General features: G+C 47.6%; 1 protein-coding gene across 3 annotated transcripts in view; it reads left to right on the top strand.

Annotated features, from left to right (window-relative positions):
• PDE4C (phosphodiesterase 4C) overlaps nucleotides 1–26498 on the top strand; it is an 837713-nt gene that overhangs the window by 452979 nt on the left and 358236 nt on the right. Inside the window, exon 1 of one of the 3 annotated variants that reach the window (XM_069216589.1) lies at nucleotides 6657–7365. The exons of the other annotated variants lie outside the window; for them this stretch is intronic. Coding sequence (XP_069072690.1) covers nucleotides 7121–7365 — 245 coding nt within the window. The 5' untranslated portion in view covers nucleotides 6657–7120. Of the gene's footprint in view, nucleotides 1–6656; nucleotides 7366–26498 lie in introns of those variants that run through there. 3 annotated transcript variants of the gene reach the window in all.

Genomic DNA, 26498 nt, shown 5'->3' with positions numbered 1-26498 from the left:
GGTCATTCTTAAGATGCTAAGACAGTTTAGGACTAGTCATACCTTAGGATGCAAAACCAGGTTAGGACTAGTCATCCTTAGGGTGCCAAAATCCATATTAGGACTAGACATTTTTAGAATGCCACACCAGGTTAGGACTAGTCATTCTTAGGATGCCAAGATAGATTAGGACTAATCATTCTTGGGGATGCTAAACTAGTTTGGGACTAGTCATTCTTAGGATGCCAAGCCCTACTAGGACTGGTGAGTCTTCATTTTCAAAGCTCTCTCAGCCTGGTCATCCTTGGGATGCCAAACATGGCTAGTAGTGGTCATTCTTAGGTCACAAGCTTGGCTAAGTTCTACGCTTTGCCATTTAACCAGTATGAGATGCTGTTGTGTAATGTTTCCTGTGACTCAGATCTTTAAACTTTGGGCACTTTGAGAATAATTATTTTGAGACAATTCTCCAATGGGTCTCCAGTCATTGTGGCTTCAAACTGGGGCACTGGATTTTTAAAGGCTACTCTCTTTACCTGTAGGACTTGGTGGTAACCTTGAGAAGAGATGTTCTGGAGAAATACTGTCATTGACGGTTTCACTGTTTAACTTTATCACTTCTGTAAGGTTGAAGACAGTTTTGGATTAACTTTCTTTAAGAAAGAAGGGCCTCATTTTTGCTAGGAAAAATAATATGTAAAATTGATCTAGATAGATACAAGGTATGCAAATGGTCTCTTGGATTTCCTGAAAAGTAGCACATATCTGGGAATCCTGGACATACATGGGGCACCTCTGATGTAAAAACTTAATTCTTATTTGCCACGCAGATTCTGGTTCCAGGACGTCTTGTAGACCGACGTAGTGCATTGTGGGAAATGTAGGACTGTTATATGTTGCATGCCATATGACCCTGATTACAGATATCGTTCTCCGATGAGGAGTGATTCCCTGAACTGAAAGCCCTCCTCTGCCACATCTTACCACAATCATATCGCGAGAACACCCCCAAAAGCGAAGACACCCACAGATATTCTTTGTAAGCCGGCCTGGTCCTCTCAAATTATAAAAAGCGAAGAATGAGAAAATAAATTAAAGACCTTGATGTCAAGGTGCATTCTAGGAAGTCAGTCAGAAAATTAAAATAGCAGGGCACTGCAAAGCCCTCACCTGTCCTAGAATCTCCGAATGCCCACTCGCTCACCCCCACCCCACAAAAGAACTTACCTAACTCCCTATTAAGCTGCCTCAAGAGTTTATTCAGCTTTGTGAAAGTGATCACTACGGAGACAAACAGAGCTGTCCTCGGGTTTCAAGCCCATGTAATTGAGAAGCTATCACTTTCTCAAGCCAATGTATATTTAATGACGTTTATTACCATTTCCTGCTACTGTGTAGTGGAGAACCTAAGACATGGATAGGTAGATGATTATTATGAAAAGGGTAAGCCTCCAAGATTGAAAAATATTTACGTAGGCGAGATAGTGTTTAATATACAAATAGACTTATTAGTCATTCTGCACTCAGTGCCATTGTAGTACAGCCCGTCAGCTGTTGCCTTTGTGTGATTTGTGGCTCTATTCACAACTTATGAGCAATAGGATCCATACACTGTGTATGAGTAATTGACATATTTTAATTAGCAGAATCCCCTGGGCTGTGCCACACGCATTAGCTGCAGCAGCAGCACAAATGTAAACATTTTAGGGGAAACCTATGGGGTGAGCACACAAACACCACCTCCTGATACTCCTCAAACAGTGTTGTGTGTCATAGAAACTCCCGCGGCATCCCACAGAGTGTGGCAAAGTTTCACCTAGCCATGCTATAAATTCTGGGTGATTTTTTATTTATTTGTTTTTTTTAATCAGACCTTGGGACTTTTGTAGGCTTGGGGAAGATGTTAACTATCTCAGGAAAGTGAGCTAAATTCCTGAATTTTGGTTAGATGAAATTTCACATCATTCCTTTTCCCATAACATTTGTACGTGAGCACACACTTGCCTAACAAGGCCTTGTTTGTGAGTGACCAGTGGGAGACTGGTTTATATGGAAAATGTCCCATGGACATATTTTTTGCTTGAACTGGTCTCCAGGATGGAAATGACGAGCCTTTTTATGTGACTTGTCTACTCGATGTAATAAAGTCATTAGAGACACCAGCAAACACAATTCTGCTATGAAGAGTAATTTTGTATAATTTTCCTGTAATTTTGTGAACAAAAATAATGCCTGATTTCCCATACTTCTAGAAATCGTGAAACTTCGGCGCTCATGAAGGAACCCTAAGTTTACCAATTTCACCCCACTGAGAAAGATGCCCAAATAAACTGTTTGTATATTTCTCTGTGAGCATTTCCTACTGCGTAATGTCCAGTAGGTGAAAATCATGTGATAGAATTAATGGGGACAGATGTAAAAATCCTGAATTTTCCAGCCTACAACTTCACATTGAGTTAGTGTTTCACAGTTTTCTTTGCTCCTGGGTTGCGATCACCCTAAAATAATGGGATATTGAGTTTTTCTCTTCTTGTAAGAATGGTGATTTGTATCCAGTACAGTTGGGTAAATAAACAGTAAAGTCGACCTTTGCCCTCCTTTTAAAAATCATAATTGGTGTTTGTTTATGGTACACATGGAACTGATAATAAAACCTTTTAAATGTTTGCAGCTGAGAGAGATTCTTGCACTATGCCTCCCTCAAGGGAAACACCCGGAACAACGACTCCTAACCCACGAAGTCGTGTAAAACGAAAGCGAAACAACGGTTCGTTTTCCACGACTTCCTGGTTTTCGGGCCTTAACCACGCATGTGTGAACCACGTACACGCGTGGTTAAGGCACAGAAGAAGGGAGTCGACGCGGGGAAGGAGGAGGTAAGTTGGGCTGGGGCTGTTTTTTTGGGGGTGGGGTGGGGGGCTCGGTGATTAGGGTTTGGGGGGAGGGAGGGTCAGGATTTAGGTTTTAGGGGTCGGTTGGGATGCTTTAGGTTTTAGGGGCGGGGTGGGGACTTGGGGTATTTTTAGTTACTGGGGGTGGGTGGGGGGATTGGCGATGATTAGGGTTTGGGGGGTCAGGGTTTAAGTTTTAGGGGTGGGTTGGGGTGCTTTAGGTTTTGGGGCAGGGGTGATGACTCAGGGTATTTTTAGTCTTTGGGGGTGGGGGTTCGGGGTGATTAGGGTTTAGGTGCGGGGAGGGGGGGTCAGGGTTTAGGTTTAAGTGGTGGGTTGGGGTGCTTTAGGTTTTTGGGGAGGGGGTTGGAGTTGTGGTAATTTTGGGGGTGGGGGTTGGGGTGGTTGTGGGGGTGGGGGGGTCGCAGTAATTTTTAGGGGTGGGAGGCTACGGTGGAAGCATGCTGGAACCATGCATGCTGATCGGTAATGCCTTTATCAGGAATGCCTTTACAATGAAAAATCGTTGTAAAGGCATTCGTGGTAAAGGCATTAGTGATACCAACGAGTTTGTTGTTCCGAACTCGTTGTTGATCCGTGGGTGCTTGAAGCACTTGTGGTTTCAACATATAACCCTCCCACAAACCCCTGTCCCTCTGCCAGCCACCCCCCCTCATCCCTGCCCCCAGGAGCTGAATGGAATGTAAGGGTTAACAACAGCAGTCAGGGGTGTGCAAACCTCTTGGACAGAGTTGTAAGCACTAATGCTGGAGGGAGTGAGGTTTCCTGGAATGGAATGCGCATTTTAGTTCAGTGTGGAAAGGAGTCCAATGCTGTCAGTTGCCAGCTCCACCATATGTCTTCTGTGCCATCCATCCTGGGGTGCCCCCGAGCTGGCAGTGCCCCCGGGGCATGGAGGTGTCTATTGTACTTTAGTGACCTGCACCTGTACTTCCTGTCATGTGGCTGCTACACTCTCCGCCCTGTAATCTTGGATATCTACAGAAGACATGGCTGAAGAAAATGGAATATATTTTTGACCAAGGTTTGGTTTTGCCCACCACAAAGAATTTGAGAGAACGATGGGTTAGCCACTTTTAATACTCGTTCTGTCTGCAAATATATTTTGCATTAATAAGCACTTAAATTGCTTTTGTTTACAAGGAGTGTGGATTCGCTCGTAAAACATTAATAGACACTATTCCAATTCTGTATTTGAAAGGGACATCCTACACGCAGCCTTTGGAAATACAGATTTTGTTTATAGTCGCAAACTCAACTGCCTGTGGAGTCAATTTAAGACTCTAACCAGATTACAGAAAAGATTGTGTAATGATGCTGGGGGGGCGTATAATTGAAACAGTGCACTCCCCAGCTGGCGCGCTTACATTACACATTTACAAACTGATGCTCTGGGAGATAAAGTAATTTGTTCGGAATGTAAAGATGGCTGATAGGGCGCCGGAGAAACAGTTAGTGGACGTCAGGCCTTGGCTTTCTAAGGCCTACTCTGTGCGCACGAGAGCACTTATTTCCCTAGCAAGATTTAATACTGATAGTAATTTCAAGTATTTGGGAAACTTTGTAACAGAGTCCTTCACAGGCCAAGCAATCTCACCAGGGAGTGATTCTCCTTGATCTTACTTGAGCATAGACCGTAGGCGGGACATGCCCACACCGGTCTCGGAGCCATCTTCTTCCCGCCACAAAGTGCTTTTTATACAAATGGAGGGATTTGCCATAATCCTGTTCTGCACAATCATAGGTGTTTGAGAACCACCAGCGAGGGGCTCCGTGTGGCAGCAGGGGGAGGGGGGACCTATTCTCCAGATGTACCGAGAATACTTACATTCAAGGTCTCCCTTGAGCAATGGCGGAACTTTAAAATGGATATAAAATCTATTTTGTCCAATGTTTGTAAAATTGTTAATTTAGAACTGTGCACATGTTGCGATTTGTCAGGGTTTTACGCAGGCAAACCATCAGCGTTTAGCTCTGAATGCAAAATGGTTGGGGGGGGGGAATTAAGGTACTTAAACTGGGACTAATTATTCCTTTTAACACATCCACAAACCTGGCACATAAAAAGTCTGAAGTCACCTGACAAGTATAATTTGCACCAGGGATTTATTGCACTTTGTCTTTGAGTAAAGCGCCCCCCAAAATGGTGGTGCGTGGACTGTTAGGAGACGGGGCCTCCGAGGCCCGACGCTCACCTTACGCGCCGGTGGTGCGTTGGACTGGCTGGGACATCCGCCCCCACCCCTTGTGAGGCGTGGGGGTGGAAGTACAGACAAAAGGGATCGTAGCGGTGATCCCAAGAAGCCTCGTCCTTCTTTTCCGGAGGCGGCGGCTGGACCTTGTTAGGGCCCGCAGTTGTCCCACCCACCCTCCCCTTAATTTAGGTTGCGGAGTAAGGTTTTAAGCAGAAATTGAGGTATTAAAGTGACCAGAAACAACAGGGGGGTCCCCAAGGTTGGGGCCCCGGGAGGACACCAGGGATAGGATCCTGAAGTTCTGAGCCAACTGGCGGGTGTACACATCAGATCAAGGGGTAAGGTAGCACAGATCGCTGGGGGGGCCATGGGGCTCCAGCTCTTGGCCGCCCCGTTACACCCCGAGACTGATTGGTGTTTGGAGGGGGGGCGGAGCCCTGAGCGTGAAGACAAGGAATGGTGTAGTCATGGTAACCGCCCCTCCTAAGCGAACAGGTGAGATAGGGGTCAATTGTGTGGTCCTATGGTGGTTCAGGACAGGAAGGGATCCTGTCAGAAAAGATTTATGGTCACTAATTTGGTATCTCATGACTTGTAAATATTTGTATAGTGTTTTCTACAATTGATTTATGACTTTATGCTATAAGGATATAAAAGGTGTGTTAAAAAAGACTTCTTCCATCAGTCTGTGTACAGCTGGTGGGGGAGTGTGAGCTGGCTGGAGGCCTCCCGGATCCTAGAGCAAATTGCTAAATGGTGACAAGAGGCTTGCGCACCCCATTCTGCTCGCTCAGGGCCCTCCCGGGGGGTTGGTTATCCGGGGATCATCCGTTTTAACAACTAGTTTCTTACTGTCACTCGTTACCACAAACCCACAACTTCACAACGCCCTCTGTGTTTGTCCTTTTACCACTAACCTGGCAAGCGCATTGACAATATAGGGGTGAAGGCAGGCCGAGGCAGCTCATCTTGAATTAAAACATGAAAACTTCTAGGGTGCCTCCAGGTCAGCAGAACATGCCTTCTTTGAAACAAGTGATTTTGAAACGGATAGCCTAGGATATCACACCTGGCGTCCCGCCAATACAGAGGCCTGCACACGCCGCCTCAGGCTCTCTTAGACGCAGATCTCAGCAGCAGACGCGTGAACCCGCCGAGCTGTCACGCACCGTTGCTCCTGGTGATGTGAGATAGGAGCCCGGATGCAGGGGAGAGTTTGGCACGGGTTTCTCCTACGCACGACAGAGAGTTTGATTTCAAAAGGGGGTGGCAGGCAACAAGTTTGGGCAAGCGGACAGGGGCGGACTGGCACACAGACACCTCCCGCCGTGCGTCGTTGGACTTGTGAGGAGCGGTGCGCACAGCTCCAAAGGGCACGGGCGGGGGCGTGGGGGTGTGGGGAGCCTCGCCCCTCCTCCTGATGCAGCCTCCAAGCAGAGAGACTGCTCTTTAGTGACTCCCAGCTCAGGGGGGCGTGGAGAGCCCGTGGCTCCCTGGCACGAGTGCTGTCCCACTGCCGGACAGGCCCCTCCCGGCTCCGCCCTCCATATTCAGATGTGCCGGAACGCACACGGCCGAGAGAAAACAGGAACTCGGCAACTCTTGGAGTACAGGAGGACGCATCGCGGAGCAAAAAGTGGCCGTTAAGACTCCGCGAAGGGCGCCTTCGGAGCGCGCTCCTTGGCTGGCCTCAGTTGGATGGCGCGCAAAGAAAAGGACCACCTGGCTGTGGCACGGGCGTCTTTAAGGCTCATAATTAATAATAACAAAACGAATAATAATAGAAATACAGAGAAAAGAGGCTGATGGGACTCAGAGTCACGGAAGGGATTCTCCCAGTTTCTTTCTTCCAGGAGTCTATGGGACTTTGAAAGCTGACGCACGGTGCCATCTTATGCCAAACCGCCCAGGCAGCCCACAGAGAGCGCGCCAAAGAGCCCCCCGGGAAGTATGCCGTGATGACATTTTGTTAGTCCCATAGAAGGTGCCCCCAGTTGGTGGATTTTGAGTCGCTGGAGGCCCTCGGACGCCAAAATGCTGAACTCCAAGAAAGTCCCGACCCCCGTGGCGCTGGTGATCTCTCCGCGGGTCTCTCCACGCACCTCACCGCACAGCTCCCCCCGCCACTCGCCCCTCAACTCCCCCCGCCACTCCCCCCGCAACTCGCCCATGCACTCGCCCCTGAACTCGCCCCGCAATTCGCCTCTGCTGTTTCGGAAGCTGCTGATGAATCGCAACAGCCGCATGGGGCGGCGGTTCACCGTGGCCCACCCTCTGTGGTAAGGGCAGCGAGGCGGCCGTGGCGCGCTGTGGCTGGCAGGGTGCGTGGAAGGTGTGTCTGTGAACGGAGCGCCGCTAGGGGGGCTTTGGGTACCAGTGCACCTATCATCCGCTGCACGCTTGCTTGTCAGGAACACGACAGTGCTGTGTGGTCACCAGTGACCCGTGGCATGTGTTTTGCTGACACTGTACGTGTGGTGTGCGCGTGTGTTACCAGTGCATCTGCGCTATGTGTGCGTCTGGCAGCGCACCTGTGGTGTGCGTGTGATTCACGGCGCGCCCGTGGGATGTGTGTAGCAGAGGACTTGCTTTTCTGTGTGGTAAGCCGTAGATATGCAGCATGATGGGTGTGGTTTGCGGTGTACAGTTGGCTATGTTAGCAGTTCAGCTGTGGTGTACGTGGTACCCGTGGCATGTGTGAGTGGTTTGCACAACACCTGCCTTGTGTGTGGCAGGCAGTTCTTCCGTGGTAACGGTGTGGTTTGCACCTGTGACATGTGTGTGATTATCAGTCTACTTATGGGATATGTGCGTATGGTTTGCAGTGCACCCGTGGGATGTGTGTGATTATCAGTCTACCTGTGGGTGAGTATGGTTTGCAGTGCACCTGCGGCGTGCGTGATTATCAGTCTACCTGTGGGGCGTGTGTGTGGTTTGCAGTAGTGCACCTGTGGGATGTGTGTCATTATCAGTCTACCTGTGTGATGTGTGTGTGGTTTGCAGGCCCCCTGTGACGTGTGTGATTATCAGTCTACCTGTAGTATATGTGTGTGGTTAGCAGTGCACATGTGGCGTGTGTGTGTGATTAGCAATCTCTGTGTGTGGTTAGCAGTGTACCTGTGGGATGTGTGTGATTAGCAGTCTACCTCTTGGATGTCTGTATGGTTAAACAGTGCACCTGTGGGATGTGTGTGTGGTTAGCAGTGTACCTGTGGGATGTGTGTGTGGTTAACAGTGCACCTGTGGCATGTGTGTGATTTGCAGTCTACCTCTTGGATGTGTGTATGGTTAAACAGTGCACCTGTGGGATGTGTGTGTGGTTAGCAGTGTACCTGTGGGATGTGTGTGTTGTTAGCAGTGCACTTGTGGCGTGTGTGTGATTATCAGTCTAACTGTGGGGTGTGTGTGGTTAACAGTGTGCCCATGGCATGTGTGTGATTAGCAGTCTATGTGTGTGTGGTTAACAGTGCACCCTAGACATGTGTGTGATTTGCAGTCTACCTGTGGGATGTGTGTGTGGTTAAACAGTGCATCTGTGGCAGGTGTGTGATTAGCAATCTCTGTGTGTGGTTAGCAGTGCACTTGTGGGATGTGTGTGATTATCATTCTATCTGTGGGGTGTGTGTGGTTAACAGTGCACCCGTGGCATGTGTGTGAGTAGCAGTCTAAGTGTGCGTGGTTAGAAGTGGACCTGTGGCGTGTGTGTGATTATCAGTCTACCTGTGGGGTGTGTGTGGTTAACAGTGCACCCGTGGCATGTGTGTGATTATCAGCCTACCTTTGGGGTGTGTGGTTAACAGTGCACCCGTGACATGTGTGTGATTAGCAGTCTAACTGTGGGATGTGTGTGATTATCAGTCTATCTGTGGGGTGTGTGTGGTTAACAGTGCACCCGTGGCATGTGTGTGATTAGCAGTCTACCTTTGGGGTGTGTGTGGTTAACAGTGCACCCGTGGCATGTGTGTGATTAGCAGTCTATGTGTGCATGGTTAGCAGTGCACCTGTGGTGTGTGTGTGATTATCAGTCTACCTGTGGTGTGTGTGTGATTATCAGTCTACCTGTGGGATATGTGTGGTGAGCAGTGCACCCGTGACATGTGTGTGATTATCAGTCTACCTGTGGGGTGTGTGTGGTTAACAGTGCACCCGTGGCATGTGTGTGATTATCAGTCTACCTTTGGAGTGTGTGAGGTTAACAGTGCACCCGTGGCATGTGTGTGATTATCAGTCTACCTTTGGGGGGGTGTGGTAACAGTGCACCCGTGACATGTGTGATTAGCAGTCTAACTGTGGGATGTGTGTGTGGTTAAATAGTACCCCTTGGCATGTGTGTGATTTGCAGTCTACCTGTGGGATGTGTGTGTGGTTAAACAGTACACCTTGGCATGTGTGTGATTAGCAGTCTATGTGTGTGTGGTTAGAAGTGCACCTGTGGAATGTGTGTGATTATCAGTCTACCTGTGGGGTGTGTAGGGTTAACTGTGCACCGTGGCATGTGTGTCATTATCAGTCTACCTTTGGGGTGTGTGTGGTTAACAGTGCACCCGTGGCATGTGTGTGATTAGCAGTCTATGTGTGCATGGTGAGCAGTGCACCTGTGGCGTGTGTGTGATTATTAGTCTACCTGTGGCGTGTGTGTGATTATCAGTCTACCTTTGGGGTGTGTATGGTTAACAGTGACCTCCGTGGTATGTTTGTGATTAGCAGTCTACCTGTGGGGTGTGTGTGGTTAACAGTGCACCCGTGGCATGTGTGTGATTAGCAGTCTACCTTTGGCGTGTGTGTGGTTAACAGTGCACCCGTGGCATGTGTGTGATTAGCAGTCTATGTGTGCATGGTTAGCAGTGCACCTGTGGCGTGTGTGTGATTATCAGTCTACCTGTGGGGTGTGTGTGATTAACAGTGCACCCGTGGCATGTGTGTGATTATCAGGCTACCTTTGGGGTGTGTGTGGTTAACAGTGCACCTGTCACATGTGTGTGATTAGCAGTCGAACTGTGGGATGTGTGTGTGTGTGTGTGTGTGGTTAAACAGTGCACCTGTGGCATGTGTGTGATTTGCAGTCTACCTGTGGGATGTGTGTTTGGTTAAATAGTACACTTTGGCATGTGTGTGATTTGCAGTCTACCTGTGGGATGTGTGTGTGGTTAAACAGTACACCGTGGCATGTGTGTGATTAGCAGTCTATGTGTGTGTGGTTAGCAGTGCACCTGTGGAATGTGTGTAATTATCAGTCTACCTGTGAGGTGTGTGGTTAACAGTGTACCTGTGACATGTGTGTGATTATCAGTCTACCTTTGGGGTGTGTGTGGTTAACAGTGCACCCGTGGCGTGTGTGTGATTATCAGTCTACCTCTTGGATGTGTGTATGGTTAAACAGTGCACCTGTGGGATGTGTGTGTGGTTAGCAGTGTACCTGTGGGATGTGTGTGTTGTTAGCAGTGCACTTGTGGCGTGTGTGTGGTTTGCAGTCTATCTGTGGGATGTGTGTGGTTAACAGTGCACCCGTGGCATGTGTGTGATTATCAGTCTAACTGTGGGGTGTGTGTGGTTAACAGTGCACCCTAGACATGTGTGTGATTTGCAGCCTACCTGTGGGATGTGTGTGTGGTTAAACAGTGCATCTGTGGCAGGTGTATGATTAGCAATCTCTGTGTGTGGTTAGCAGTGCACTTGTGGGATGTGTGTGATTATCATTCTATCTGTGGGGTGTGTGTGGTTAACAGTGCACCCGTGGCATGTGTGTGAGTAGCAGTCTAAGTGTGCGTGGTTAGAAGTGGACCTGTGGCGTGTGTGTGATTATCAGTCTACCTGTGGGGTGTGTGTGGTTAACAGTGCACCCGTGGCATATGTGTGATTATCAGCCTACCTTTGGGGTGTGTGGTTAACAGTGCACCCGTGACATGTGTGTGATTAGCAGTCTAACTGTGGGATGTGTGTGATTATCAGTCTATCTGTGGGGTGTGTGTGGTTAACAGTGCACCCGTGGCATGTGTGTGATTAGCAGTCTACCTTTGGGGTGTGTGTGGTTAACAGTGCACCCGTGGCATGTGTGTGATTAGCAGTCTATGTGTGCATGGTTAGTAGTGCACCTGTGGTGTGTGTGTGATTATCAGTCTACCTGTGGTGTGTGTGTGATTATCAGTCTACCTGTGGGATATGTGTGGTGAGCAGTGCACCCGTGACATGTGTGTGATTATCAGTCTACCTTTGGGGTGTGTGAGGTTAACAGTGCACCCGTGGCATGTGTGTGATTATCAGTCTACCTTTGGGGGGTGTGTGGTAACAGTGCACCCGGGACATGTGTGATTAGCAGTCTAACTGTGGGATGTGTGTGTGGTTAAATAGTACCCCTTGGCATGTGTGTGATTTGCAGTCTACCTGTGGGATGTGTGTGTGGTTAAACAGTACACCTTGGCATGTGTGTGATTAGCAGTCTATGTGTGTGTGGTTAGAAGTGCACCTGTGGAATGTGTGTGATTATCAGTCTACCTGTGGGGTGTGTAGGGTTAACTGTGCACCCGTGGCATGTGTGTGATTATCAGTCTACCTTTGGGGTGTGTGTGGTTAACAGTGCACCCGTGGCATGTGTGTGATTAGCAGTCTATGTGTGCATGGTTAGCAGTGCACCTGTGGCGTGTGTGTGATTATCAGTCTATCTGTGGGGTGTGTGTGGTTAACAGTGCACCCGTGGCATGTGTGTGATTATCAGGCTACCTTTGGGGTGTGTGTGGTTAACAGTGCACCTGTCACATGTGTGTGATTAGCAGTCGAACTGTGGGATGTGTGTGTGTGTGTGGTTAAACAGTGCACCTGTGGCATGTGTGTGATTTGCAGTCTACCTGTGGGATGTGTGTTTGGTTAAATAGTACACTTTGGCATGTGTGTGATTTGCAGTCTACCTGTGGGATGTGTGTGTGGTTAAACAGTACACCGTGGCATGTGTGTGATTAGCAGTCTATGTGTGTGTGGTTAGCAGTGCACCTGTGGAATGTGTGTAATTATCAGTCTACCTGTGGGGTGTGTGGTTAACAGTGTACCTGTGATATGTGTGTGATTATCAGTCTACCTTTGGGGTGTGTGTGGTTAACTGTGCACCCGTGGCGTGTGTGTGAATATCAGTCTACCTGTGACATGTGTGTGATTATGAGTCTACCTGTGGGTAGCAGTGCACCTGTGACGTGTGTGATTATGAGTCTACCTGTTGGGTGTGTGTGGTTAACAGTGCACCCGTGGCATGTGTGTGATTATCAGTCAACCTTTGGGGTGTGTGTGGTTAACAGTGCACCCGTGGCATGTGTGTGATTAGCAATCTACCTTTGGGGTGTGTGTGGTTGACAGTGCACCCGTGACATGTGTGTGCTTATCAATCTACCTGTGGGGTGTGTGTGGTTAGCAGTGCACCCGTGATATGTGTGTGATTATCAGTCTACCTGTGGGGTGTGTGGTTAACAGTGCACCCGTGACATGTGTGTGGTTATCAGTCTACCTGTGGGGTGTGTGTGGTTAACAGTGCACCCGTGGCATCTGTGTGATTAGCAGTCTAACTATGGGATGTGTGTGTGGTTAGCAGTCTACCTATGGGATGTGTGTGTGGTGAGCAGTGCACCTGTGGCATGTGTGTGATTTGCAGTCTACCTCTGGGATGTGTGTTTGGTTAAACAGTACACCTTGGCATGTGTGTGATTAGCAGTCTACCTGTGCGATGTGTGTGTGGTTAGCAGTGCACCTGTGGCATGTGTGTGATTTGCAGTCTACCTGTGGGGTGTGTGTTTGGTTAAACAGTACACCTGTTGCATGTGTGTGATTAGCAGTCTATGTGTGCCTGGTTAGCAGCGCACCTGTGGCGTGTGTTTGATTAGCAGTCTATGTGTGTGTGTGGTTAGCAGTGCACCTATGGCATGTGTGTGATTTGCAGTCTACCTGTGGGATGTGTCTTTGGTTAAACAGTACTCCTTGGCATGTGTGTGATTAGCAGTCTATGTGTGCATGGTTAACAGTGCACCTGTGGCTTGTGTGTGACTAGCAGTCTGTGTGTGTGTGTGTGTGGTTAGCAGTGCACCTGTGGGATGTGTGTGATTTGCATTCTAACTGTGGGATGTGTGTGGCTTGCAGTCTACCTATGGGTTGTGTGTGTGGTTAAACAGTGTACCTGTGGCATGTGTGTGATTATCAGTCTACCTGCGGTGTGTGTGGTTAACAGTGCACCTGTGGCATGTGTGTGATTAGCAGTCTACCTGTGGGATGTGTGTTTGGTTAAACAGTACACCTTGGCATGTGTGTGATTAGCAGTCCATGTGTGTGTGGTTAGCAGTGCACCTGTGGCATGTGTGTGATTAGCAGTCTACCTGTGCAATGTGTGTGTGGTTAGCAGTCTACCTATGGGATGTGTGTGTGGTTAGCAGTGCACCTGTGGCATGTGTGTGATTTGCAGTCTACCTGTGGGATGTGTGTTTGGTTAAACAGTACACCTGTGGCATGTGTGTGATTAGCAGTCTATGTGTGCGTGGTTAGCAGTGCACCTGTGGCGTGTTGGTGATTAGCAGTCTATGTGTGTGTGTGTGTGTGTGTGTAGCAGTGCACCTGTGGGATGTGTGTGATTTGCAGTCTAACTGTGCGATATGTGTGTGGTTAAACAGTGCACCTGGGGCATGTGTGTGCTTAGCAGTCTATGTGTGCATGGTTCACAGTGCACCTGTGGCGTGTGTGTGATTAGCAGTCTATGTGTGTGTGGTTATCAGTGCACCTGTGGCGTGTGTGTGATTAGCAGTCTACGTGTGCGCGGTTAATAACACACCTGTGGCGTGTGTGTGATTAGCAGTCTATGCATGTGTGGTTATCAGTGCACCTGTCGGATGTGTGTGTGGTTAGCAGTCTACCCGTGGGATGTTGTGTGTTTAGCAGTGTTCCTGTGGTTTATGTGATAACATTGTGGTGAGAAGAGCATATAGACCCTGTCAGTGCCTTGAGACCCTATGGGTGATTAGCCGCACTTCACAAGTCCTGATTGATTGAGCTGATACATGCCATGTGTGGTTGTTGGTGCCCCTGCCATACCTGGGTGGTTAGCAGTGCACTTGTGGTGTATGGCTGGTGGTGGCACCCTTGTGGCGGCGATGTGGGTAGCAGTGCACCTTTCAAATGCGTGTAGTATGTATTTCACACATGTAGTATTTGTGTTGTGTGTGTTGAAGGTGTGATAGGTGTTTGTTTAGCAGTGCTCCTCTTGTGCGTGTCCTGTTAGCAGTGCACCTGTGGTATCCGTGTGATTAGTAGTGCTCCTCTGGTGTGTGTAAGGTCAGCAACACGCATGCTGCATGTAAGAGTTAGCAGTGTACCAATGCTTGGTGTTTTTATGGGCACACCTGTTTTATGTGTGTTGTTAGTAGTACCCATGTGGTATGTATCTAGGTAGCAATACATCTTTTTTTATGTGTATTGTGGCACAGGACTTGGGGTGTGTGTGGTTTGTAGGGCCCCTGTGGTATTCGTGTGGTTTGCACTGCACCTGCGATGTTTGTGGCTAGGAGGGCACCTGTGGTATGCATGTGGTTGGCACTGAACCTGTAATGTTTGTGGCTAGTAAGGCACCTGTGGTATGTGTGTGGTTGGCACTGCACCTGCGATGTTTGTGGCTAGTACGGCACCTGCGGTATGCGTGTGGTTGGCACTGCACCTGCCATGTTTGTGGCTAGTAAGGCACCTGTGGTGTGTGCATGGTTGGCGCTGCACCTGCAATGTCTGTGGCTAGTAAAGCACCTGTGGTATGCACGTGGTTGGCACTGCACCTGCGATGTTTGTGGCTAGTAAGGCACCTGCGGTATGCGCGTGGTTGGCACTGCACCTGCGATGTTTGTGGCTAGTAAGGCACCTGCGGTATGCGTGTGGTTGGCACTGCACCTGCGATGTTTGTGGCTAGTAAGGCACCTGTGGTGTGCGCGTGGTTGGCACTGCACCTGCGATGTTTGTGGCTAGTAAGGCACCTGTGGTATGCACGTGGTTGGCACTGCACCTGCGATGTTTGTGGCTAGTAAGGCACCTGCAGTATGCGCGTAGTTGGCACTGCACCTGCGATGTTTGTGGCTAGTAAGGCACCTGCAGTATGCGTGTGGTTGGCACTGCACCTACCATGTTTGTGGCTAGTAAGGCACCTGTGGTGTGTGCATGGTTGGCACTGCACCTGCAATGTCTGTGGCGAGTAAGGCACCTGTGGTGTGCGTGTGGTTGGCACTGCTCCTATTTTGTGTGTGGCTAATAATAATAAGCCACCCGGGGTGAGTGTGGTGGGCACTGCACCTGTGGTGTGTGTGACTTGTAAGGCACCTGTGGTTTGTCCTTTGTTAGGTTTGCCAGGTTGTTCCATGTAGACAGGCCACCTTTCCCGCCCTGGAATAATGTTTTATAAATCAGTGCATTCTGGGAGTTGTAGTTTTGATGCCCTAGCACAATCTGATTTAATACCTTGCCTGGTTAGAAAGATAAGCAAACTGAAAGCTCAGCTTGGGAAATTCTGTGCCTTGCCATTTGTACCTGTGGTATGTGGGCGGTGGCATGGCAGCGTGTCTGGGCATAGAGGGCCCCAATATAACAATATCACGAGGGCGCTGCACGTGGATCTGTGAGATTTATTAATGCCACCAGTCGTTGCTGCTGTAACCTTTGCTCGCTTCCCTGAAGTGCCAAGTTCCACTATTTTGTAAATAGGAAATCCAGCAATGGACTTCCGGTGCCCTAGTGCCAAGGAGCCATCTGCTGGCCCTGTGGAGGGGTGTGGGGGGGGCAGGTGGAGCAGGGTTGGTGCTGAAGGGATGCTCCTTCCAGGCCTAGAATGTCAGTTCTGCTTCGTGAATAGTTCTAGTTCTCAGCGGTCTTGGGGTTCAGGCAGGGGACCCCCCACAGGGTAATGTACCTCGGTGGGTTAAGGCACTCGCTTCAGGCCTCTCTGTGCCCTGAAGATCGGTGCCCGTGACGGACTCCTCGTTTCATCCTTATGGTGTCAATGAAAGGAGGAGCATGTCTATAGTTAAGAGGAGCACGAGGCTGGCCTCTGTGAGGTGTGGACAGTACCCTCCGATCAGATTTCGTCTGCCAGGGCTGGTGCTTGCAGAGTATTGATACTAAAAATACACAATACCACAGTGCAGAGAACAGCACGGGATCTGAGGTGGGGGCTGGGGTAATTACACCTGTGGCGCGAGAGCCCCGGAGGGGTATTAAACGCTATCATTGGTCTCTCATGTTATAGAAAGCCCACCCATGTCCCATGTGGGACCCCTTCACTTCTCTTTGGAATATTGTAAACTTTGGACTTGCCCTGAGCTCCGGAAAGATCCCTCTGTACATTAAGTAAATCCTCACCTTAAATGCTGTAGTACTAAGTGTTCTTTGGTGCGCTTGTGCCATTTTTAAAGTGACTAATACGAACCACTTTAAATGTAGCGCCTCGTGTGCCGTTCTGTAGCTTAAAGTGTGCAAAGTGTGCAAAAGCGCGCTTCGTAACCGCGCACCCTGGGGGCATTCACGAATCTGTCGGATAGGTTGTCAATATTGTGCACTTGTCAGGTGGGTCAGATGACACATAAACCACAAACTGAGGAGGGTCTCCGCGGCTGTCCTTTCCAAAGTCGATCATGTAGGGTAGATCTGAAATCTGGTTATTCACTCCTGTGATGTGGTGACAGTGGGAAACAACGTGACCTGATTGCTCCAATGGACAGAAGAAAGGGCACAGCTTGGGGGTGGGGGGGGGCGTTGGTGGGGGGGGAGCAGTTTTTTTTTTCATTTGAGTCAGGGCGTATATATGGCTTCCACATACTCATCTACGTCTGTCTATCAGTTCAACAGGGGGAGGGGAACAGATGATTTCGGGGGCCACACATAACATAACATTATATGTGGCTAAAAAGGACATCCAGGAAACTTTTTCATCTTGTGCTTTTGACTAATATCATTGACAACTCGAGCTTTGCTATTGACAATTTGATGTCCCTCAGAACTCCTTGGTGGAAAACAGGAATTCCATACAGATATCCCACCCCAGCAGTATTAAAGTTTGCTGCCATGAAAATCAAAAGCCTTTCCATGCTGGGTGTTGATTAGCTCGCGCATTAGTGTTGTGTTGCATTCTGGAACTTGTAGTTTTGTTTTGTCTCTTCTTCACAGAAGACTATTCCCAGGGTCAGTAGGATTGTGGGGAGAGGGGGTGCTTCATCAGATTTTCCTACAATCAGGTTGTCATTTAATGGTAAGGCGGGTGAGAGTGGCTTTAGGGGCAGTGGAAAGGCAGAGGAATGTGAATTGGTAGTGTTACTGAGTAAGAGAAAACACAAGATTTTGTAAAAATGTAACATTTATGAAGTCTTTGAAAACACAGAGTGTGGGAGTGTGTGCGTTTTTGTCCGTGCCTATGTACAAATCTCTGGTGAAAGACAGCTGATACCTCACCCTACCCGACTGAAAGCCCTTGTACCCAACTTTTTATCAGCAAATACATTTACTAACTCCGAAAACATCCCCATAGCTGCGACCCTGAATATACCTGTGAAAAATGGATGCATGAGCTTAGATTTTTCTACCTGGGACGTATTTAACTCTTTAGGAAATGTCTGCTAGTTTTTCTTTAGGTCGAGCGTGCAAGTGCTTTGACCTGTTGTAAGTATTGTGGGCTTTTAACCACGCCCACCTCACGGCCATCACTTTCACTCATTCGTGGACGTGCCTTTCAAAAATCCCTTGATGTAATTGGTAATTGCTTTACCTTTGTTCCGCCTTGGGGCGGTTTTGTTACAACGTTGCAGACTGAACCTGTTACATGGAAAATTGCATGATTGCTGATATACTTCAGCGTGGGAGAACTATATTTTTTCCTTTTGTCTCTCCCCTTCGTGCTCTATGGCAGCCATGGCCCTCACAGCGCAAACAGCTGCAAGAGTGCAAACTCCATCGGCGGCATTAGCCTGCTGGTCACATTGTTCACACTGTTACCAAATCAGACTAATTTCTTTTGGCTCTTCCCTTCAGCTCCATAGCTTTCACAAAAAACACTTATAACTGATAAATGCTTTACTGAAAAACACAGAAATCCACAACGTCTCTCCCTGCACAGTGGGAGGTCCGATACTACAATATTCACTGCACTCGGGAAAACTCGCCCCATCATGCTTTGCAAGCATGCTTTTTAAAAAGAAAATTGTCCATAACTCAGCCTATGGCAGTCCTAGGTCAATGGGACACACTCTGTTTAGGTCATCTCTGGGTTCCCACACTAGTGGCTAATTATATAGTTACATGACCATGTTTCCTACAAATGATATTTTTATTATGTTGATCTCTTGGGGCTGTTCTGAGCATGACAGTCAACATACTACAATATTTGCTGCACTCGGTCACTCCCATAATGCTTTGCAGGGCATTCTTTTGCAAATCATTTTTGCTCATAACTAAGTCTTTGGGGGTCCTAAGACAGTGGGACCACCACCAAAACGTTCACCACAACCTGCGCTTTCTGTCTAGATCACCTCCGGGTCTTATGTTATTGTAACTATGTTATTGGGGACCCCAAAATAATAACCCCTCCCTCCGTTCAGTGTCTTTTTTTTTTTACCTCTCTCTTAGCTGCAACTTTTGTTTTAAAGCTGAGAGTAGCTTGTGTTTTAAGGGTTTTGTTTGTAATATCATTGCAGTAGGCCTCCTAGCCCTGAAAATATGATTACACTGCAATATTTTCAGTCATTTTCTTTTCATGTGGTTATGCTCTCTAGGGGCTAACTATATGGTTACATGACCATGTTTCTTACAAATGCTGTTTTCATTGTGGTGTTCTCTAGGGGCTGTTGTGGGCATTACAGTCTAATGCCAAACATTTATTTCTGATAAAGGTTTTTATTTAGTTTATATGATCATTGTTTATGTTTTATTAACCTCTCCTTATTGTAATTATGACCATGATTCAGGCCAACTTAACATCCCTATTACACTATGACTGTTAGTATGTACACTTTTGATAAGTTTGGGTGACCCTTCTAGTTTATTTCTCTTGTTACTCCCCCGTGGCTGTCTTGTTTTGGGTATTGTGTTAGCCAGAAAGCAACTCTTATGTTGGATGGTGAAAGTGGTATACCATTGGAATTAGCATGGCAGATTTAAATTAGGATGCTAAATGGCAACATTTTCATTTTTGCTTGCAGAAAGAAGAAGAAGGTAAATGAAAGTGCTTTAGTAATATGCAGGCCCACAGGAATTATGTGGTAGGAAATACCAAATTATGAGGCAGGGTTGACCAACTTATGTGGCAAAAAAGTCCAGTTATGAATTCACAACGCCAATACCTCTAACTCAAGCAAATGCAAAACCCACTGCATTGCAAATGCTTGTTTACTTTTTTTTTTCTTTTGAAGGTATCTAGTAAACCCACCTTAAAAAGTCTGATTAGCTCCCCCAAACCTCGAAGGCACCTTTGTCACTTGCCCCCCCCCCGCACACATCGTTTCATCTCGCACTGCATACAGCAACACCTCTGGTACCTCACTGTAAAAGATAATGGGGGTGATTCTGATTCTGGCGGGCGGCGGAGGCCGCCCGCCAGAATTCCGCCCCCATTATACCGCTCCGCGGTCAGAAGACCGCGGAGGGTATTATGAGTTTTTCCCTGGGCTGGCGGGCGGTCCCCAAAAGACCGCCCGCCAGCCCAGGGAAAAACTCCCTTCCCACGAGGATGCCGGCTCCTAATCGAGCCGGCGGAGTGGGAAGGTGCGACGGGTGCAGTGGCACCCGTCGCGTATTTCAGTGTCTGCAAGGCAGACACTGAAATACTTTGCGGGGCCCTCTTACGGGGGCCCCTGCCGTGCCCATGCCATTGGCATGGGCACGGCAGGGGCCCCCAGGGGCCCCGCGACCCCCCCTACCGCCATCCTGTTCATGGCGGCTTTCCCGCCATGAACAGGATGGCGGTAGGGGGGGTCAGAATCCTCATGGCGGCGGAGCGTGCTCCACCGCCATGAAGGATTCCCCCGAGCAGCGGTAAGTCGGCGGGAGCCCGCCGACTTGCCGCTTCTGACCGCGGCTGAACCGCCGCGGTCAGAATGCTCGTGGGAGCACCGCCAGCCTGTTGGCGGTGCTCCCGTGGTCGGTGGCCCTGGCGGCCACCGGCCGCCAGGGTCAGAATGACCCCCAATGTGTGTTGACTGAGTGGGGTCAGTGTCGTGTTGAAATGGCAGGAGGCTGATGTGACTCTGCTGATCAGGGGCGTAGGTGTCAATAGTGCAACAGGTGCAGTGGCACCATGGCCCACGGCTTATGGGAAGCCTGGAGGGAGGGTGGTGGGTTTGTGCCTGTTAGTGTTGATGGTGGCCTTGCAGTGCCACTGACCCTGATTGACAGAAGGTTCACAGCTCAGGCCACATGTGGGTGTGCAATGTCTTCCCTGCCGTTCCACTTCGGATTCTGCTTCTTAACACTGTTACCACCTGAATCAGCATTATCACCACTGTCCACAACCATCCGCGCGCCCCTTCCCCCCGGCGATTACAGCCAGACCACAGCCCACCCTTCCGGGTCTCCCCAACTCCCATTCTACAAGGGGTCCCCCCAAAGCCTCCAGTGAAACACTTATGGATGGGTACGTTGCTGTCCTTTCTAATCTCTGTGAGTAGCAGATTGGACTAATATCCAGTTTATGGTACTCAGTTCACAGTGGAAACGTTCATCTCACTGAGCTATCTCTCTGGCTGCAATCCACACCTGGCACTTACAAGTCCACCCAAAGCAAAAACTCAACTAAAAGAGAATTTCTTCCACATTAAGAGTGAGAACGTTCAAACATCACATCATCAATCAGTTTGAATGGCCTGGTACCAAACCTTCCTCCTTCACAAGATTAAATAATTTACCACTCCAGTCTTCTGCTGAGCTCGTACGCGAGGAAGGATGCTTTTCCAAGAGACATGTATCATACTCTCAGCAGCGAGGAAGGCCACCCTCTGCCAGGTCATCACAGACACTGGTTCCAGTCCTGCGCTTTTGTGTGGTCGCCTGATGCATTGTGGGAGCTGTAATCTTCTTTTGATTCCTGTGATCGAACTAGAATAGCTCAGCAGAAGCCAATGATTGGTAGGTAAAAAGTGCAGGAGGGGACAGGACAGAAGTTAGGATATCAGCCGGTGCCGGGGTGTTCTAGTGGCCAAAGGGGTTTATCCCAGGAAGCTGAGAGGGCTGTGAAACAGTCCCAGACCTTCTCAGAAGCAGTTCCTAAACTCTGAAACTTCTGAGGCCACTCCCTCAAGAGGCACCTGCCTTACCTTCCACCCTGAACTCTTAGATTAAGGGAGCTAGTCAAACAAAACCCTGGACTAAGTGAGCTAGTCAAACAAAACTCTGGACTAAGTGAGCTAGTCAAACAAAACACTGGATCAAGGGACCTAGTCAAACGAAACCCTGGATTAAGGGAGCTAGTCAAACGAAAACATGGATTAAGGGAGCCAGTCAAACGTAACCCTGGATTAAAGGAGGTATTCAAAAGTAACCTGGATTAAAGGAGCTACTCAAACAAAACCCTGAATTAACAGACCTTGCCAAACGAAACCCTGGATTAAAGGAGCTAGGCAAACGAAACCCTGGATTAAAGGAGATAAAAGGAGCTAGTCAAACAAAACACTGGATCAGGGGAGGTAGTCAAACGTAACTCTGGTTTAAGGGAGCTACTCAAACGAAACCATGGATTAAGGGAGCCAGTCAAACGTAACCCTGGATTAAAGGAGGTAGTCAAACGTAACCTGGATTAAAGGAGCTACTCAAACAAAACCCTGAATTAACAGACCTTGTCAAACAAAACCCTGGATTAAAGGAGCTAGTCAAACAAAACACTGGATCAGGGGAGGTAGTGAAATTTAACTCTGGTTTAAGGGAGCTAGTCAAACGAAACCATGGATTAAGGGAGCTAGTCAAATGTAAACCTGGATTAAGGGAGGTAGTCAAACGTAACCCTGGATTAAAGGAGCTACTCAAACAAAACCCTGAATTAACAGACCTTGTCAAACAAAACCCTGGATTAAAGGAGCTAGTCAACCGAAACCCTGGATTATGAGAGCTAGTCAAACAAAAACTTGGATTAAGGGAGCTAACCAAGCATAAAAATGGAATAAGGGAACTAGTCAAATGAAACACTGGATTAAGGGAGCTAATCAAATAAAACCCTAGATTAAGGGACATAGAGAAACGTAACCCTGGATTGAGGGAGTTAGTCATATGAAACCATGGACTGAGGGATTAAAGGAGCTAGTCATATGAAACCCTGAATTAAAAGACCTTGTCAAACGAAACCCTGAATTAACGGACCATGACAAACAAAACCCTGGATTAAAGGAGCTAGTCACATGAGATCCTGAATTAACGGACTTTGCCAAACGAAACCCTGTGTTAAAGAAGCAAGTCAAACAAAACCTCAGATTGAGGGAGCTAGTCATATGAAACCCTGGATTAAGAGAGCTAGTCACATGAGGCCCTGGATTAAGGTAGCTAGTCAAACGAAAACCTGGATTAAAGGAGGTAGTCAAACGAAACACTAGAATGAGGGAACTACTCATATGATAACCCTGGATTGAGGGAGCTAGTCACATGAGACCCTGGATTAAGTTAGATAGTCAAACAAAACCCTAGATTAAAGGAGCTAGTCAAACGAAACCCTAGATTAAAGGAGCTAGTGAAACGAAATCCTAGATCGAGGGAGTTAGTCATATGACACCCTGGATTAAGGGAGCTAGTGAAAATAAACCATGGTTTAAGGGAACTAGTCATATGAAACCTTGGATTAAGGGAGCTAGTGAAACATAATTTTGGATTATGGGAGCCAGTCAAACAAAACCTTTGATTAAGGGAGCTAGTCAAACAAAATCCTGAAAACCCTGGATTAAGGGAGCTAGTCAAACAAAACCCTGGATTGCAGGAGTTTGTCGAGCCCTGGGTTAAAGGAACTGATAAAGCGCAGCTTTACGTCTGAAACCCTCTGAAGGTGTAAAGTCTCTGCCTCGGTGGAATGTGTAGCCGCACTCCACTCTCTCTCTGTGGGGCACATGCTGGTTGGGAAGGGGTTGAATCCTGCATGATTTAGCAAGGAATGCTGGAAAGGGGTTTAATCCCGCGTGATTCAGCAAGGAATGCTGGAAAGGGGTTTAATCCTGCGTGATTCAGCAAGGAATGCTGGAAAGGGGTTTAATCCTGCATGATTTAGCAAGGAATGCTGGAAAGGGATTTAACCCTGCATGATTTAGCAAGGAATGCCGCACCACGGACATTGTGAATATGCAGTGAACGTCTGGCTTCAAAGGCAAACTGGATTCTTGCATTAGAGCTCCCTGCTCTGTCGACTCTCTGACAACATGCACACGCCAATTTATGTACAACGCAGTGATGCACATAAAACCATGTAAGTGTACAAATCATGAAATTAAGCAAGGCCTCGTCCCCAGCTATAATGGTGTGGACACGGTCCTGCACAGTGGCTTCCCTTCCATGCACTCTTGGAGTTTACAAGCATCTGAGGTCTGCTCACGAGGAGCTGGTCCAGTCCACGCCTCCTTCTTTGCATTCTGGGACTTGTAGGCCCGAGCCTGTAGTTGCATAAACATGACTACAGTTTCCAGAAAACACAGTAAACCCAGGACAGGGTGAGTTACTCGAGTATAATGTTAAGAAATGTGAGTGTTTTGTGAAAGCCCCTTCCAACTCAGGCAAAGAAAGTTCATCCACTTCTCCCCAACTCTGAAATAACTCCAGGGGCACCCCCAATCCGAGCTCAGATTAAATTCAAGTCCCGGTGCATCATCTATAAAGCGAGGCTTACAAAAAAATAAAATAAAAAATGGACCCCAATCATCTGCGGTTCAATCCATAATGATGTGAAAAATAATCAAAACAAGGAGGAAAAAATGAAAAAAAGAGCGTCCCCTCCTCTGGACTAAGCTTGCTCCCTTTTAAGACTGATTCCCTCACCTCGGGCCTTAATGCTTCATAAACGTTCCCTGGTGCCCCTGTAACCAACAGACTGTCATCTGTTTGCTCTGTTCTATGTAAAGCACCCGCTCTGGTCTGCACTATATAAATAACACATGGGAACAAACATTGGCAAAGCTAACAGGTCTGGCCTTGGCAGGCTCATGCGATTTTTATTTTGTTGCAAAAAATGTGTAAGGAATATGTCACAAAAAGAAAAAAATATATGCCCCCACCTAAACGTGGCCAACATATACTGATAATAAAAAATTAATAAAACAACCTGTGATATGGCTGATTGACTAGTGATAATTCTAAATAAGTTGCCTTCCAATTGCTCCTAGATGTTTTTTTAATGATTGTTTGTGGAGAAGACAAGAATAAACCACAAGCTGCCAAACCAGGCACTCAAGTCATAGGCAGCTACAATGTTACAATTTTACTTAAACACCTTATAACAGCCACTTAAAAAAGGCAGGTGGGAAATAAAACCTCCTCTATTTGGGCCGCCAGGTGTAGGCAAAATAAATAGCCTCCATTTGCTGTAAATAAATAAATAAATAAATACAGAAAGCAGACTTTGATTAGCTGTGTCACCAAAATAAGAGGGACAACGTTAGGCGGACGTGGACAACGTGCACCGGTTTGTAGGGTCACTCGTGGCTGTTGCCCCCTTTTAGGTTGTGATGAGCAGTAGACAAATGTGAATGATGCTGAACAGACCAATGAATGAACTCTGGTGATGGAAAGCCCCTCTACACAGGTATATTTAGTATTGTTGTTTTAGAAAAACTATAGTCTGGCGAAACTGCCTCAAAACCCAGATCTACAAAAACAATACGTCTCCGCCTCTGAGATATTAATGTTCCGAAAGAGTTTTGTTTTGTGTGTGCAAGTCAAAAGAAAGTATTTTTTTATACGCCCAGTCACCAAGTGGTCCTCTCAGGTGAAGGTAACTTACAGAGTAGTGCTTGTTCTCCTGGCAGCATCAACCATGCAGTTGTGTCTCTGGGTTTTATGAAGTTCAGCATTCATCATCTTGTCCAACCACTGACACTGCTGCGTGTTTGTAAGAGGGGTGCTGGTTTGGTACATAATAGGGTGTGCCTCTGTAAGTGACTACGTTTTGTGTCCTGCATCTGGTTCAACGGTGCTGTGTGATCCTGACACAATATGTGAGTCACTTGTGCAGTGTGTGGTACTCTTGCTAGCTGGTCTGTGCTCTCATTACCTTTTGCAAACTGACCTTTTTTCATGTGTGTTTTGATTTTTACTCTGTTTGCACATGTAAGGGAACAAGCTAATGCATCAATTTTCTGCCATAAATTCTAGAATTATAATTTCACATTGAACCCATCTGTTCCCCTAAACTTGTTTTGTTCCCACCAAGATAGGATAACACGTGTCCTTAGAACACAAAGCCAGAGTCACTGATGACATTAACGTTATCACACAATGGTAACTGTTGCATGAGGTTGTCTAGCGCACAGAGGATGCTACTACTGTTGTCTAGCGCACAGAGGCTGGCACTACTTCTGCAGGGTCATTGATCTCTTTCCGGGTTGTCTCTGTGTTGTGTCTGTGACTTCAGGCCCATCTAAGGCTCCAGGTTATCGAATCTATGCTCTAGCAGCATCCTTTGTGTCAACTACGCATGTCCTTACCCTCTCCTTCATCCTCCATGGCTCTTCAGCCAATGAGGTGCTCTAATCTCTGCCCCTGTCCAGGGCATCAGCTCCTGCCTCATGTAACAAAACATCTTTTGAGCTTGGCAAGTGTGTGCTGCGACTGCTACTTCCAAGGAGCACGTTACCATCAGGGAACTAGATCGGTGGCTCACTACAAACATGTGCAAGGACACGCAGAGATCATCCATATATGTTGTGCCAATTACTTTATCATTGGGATGTGGTACATGTGTCTGTGTTTTTAGACTAATAGACCTCTTTGATGCTTTGCAATGTTGAAGTTGGGTCAGAATACATTTCCTAGGTAGCCAGATAGGTCTACCCTGGGTACCATATGTGTCTTTCATGATGTTTGCCTTATCTGAGTTTCAGGCTTTGTTTGCCTGGCATGTGATTCTTGCCCCTCAGCCCCACAAGGCAACAATGCCCTGCAGCATCCTTATACCTTGATACAGATGTCATGTCACATAATATTTGAAGAGTGCATCATACGCGGAAACTTAAAATTGTTCTGAGATGATCCATGGCTATATTTACGACGTTACTGGTCCAACTGAGTTCTCGCTGATCTTTTAGGGACGTTTTGGGCAGGGCTCCATATAAAAATGTTCACTTCAAAATTATTGGTTAAAAAAGGCACAATAATGGACACTGCAACCCTAAGGGACATTTAAATATATCCACTAACACAAATATGTCATTCTAACTCCTTGGTACTGTTGCAGTTGAACGGAGGCATG

This window comes from Pleurodeles waltl, chromosome 12 (genome assembly GCF_031143425.1).
Source record: "Pleurodeles waltl isolate 20211129_DDA chromosome 12, aPleWal1.hap1.20221129, whole genome shotgun sequence".
Lineage (NCBI taxonomy): Eukaryota > Metazoa > Chordata > Amphibia > Caudata > Salamandridae > Pleurodeles > Pleurodeles waltl.
This window is presented reverse-complemented; position numbering and strand designations above follow the sequence as displayed.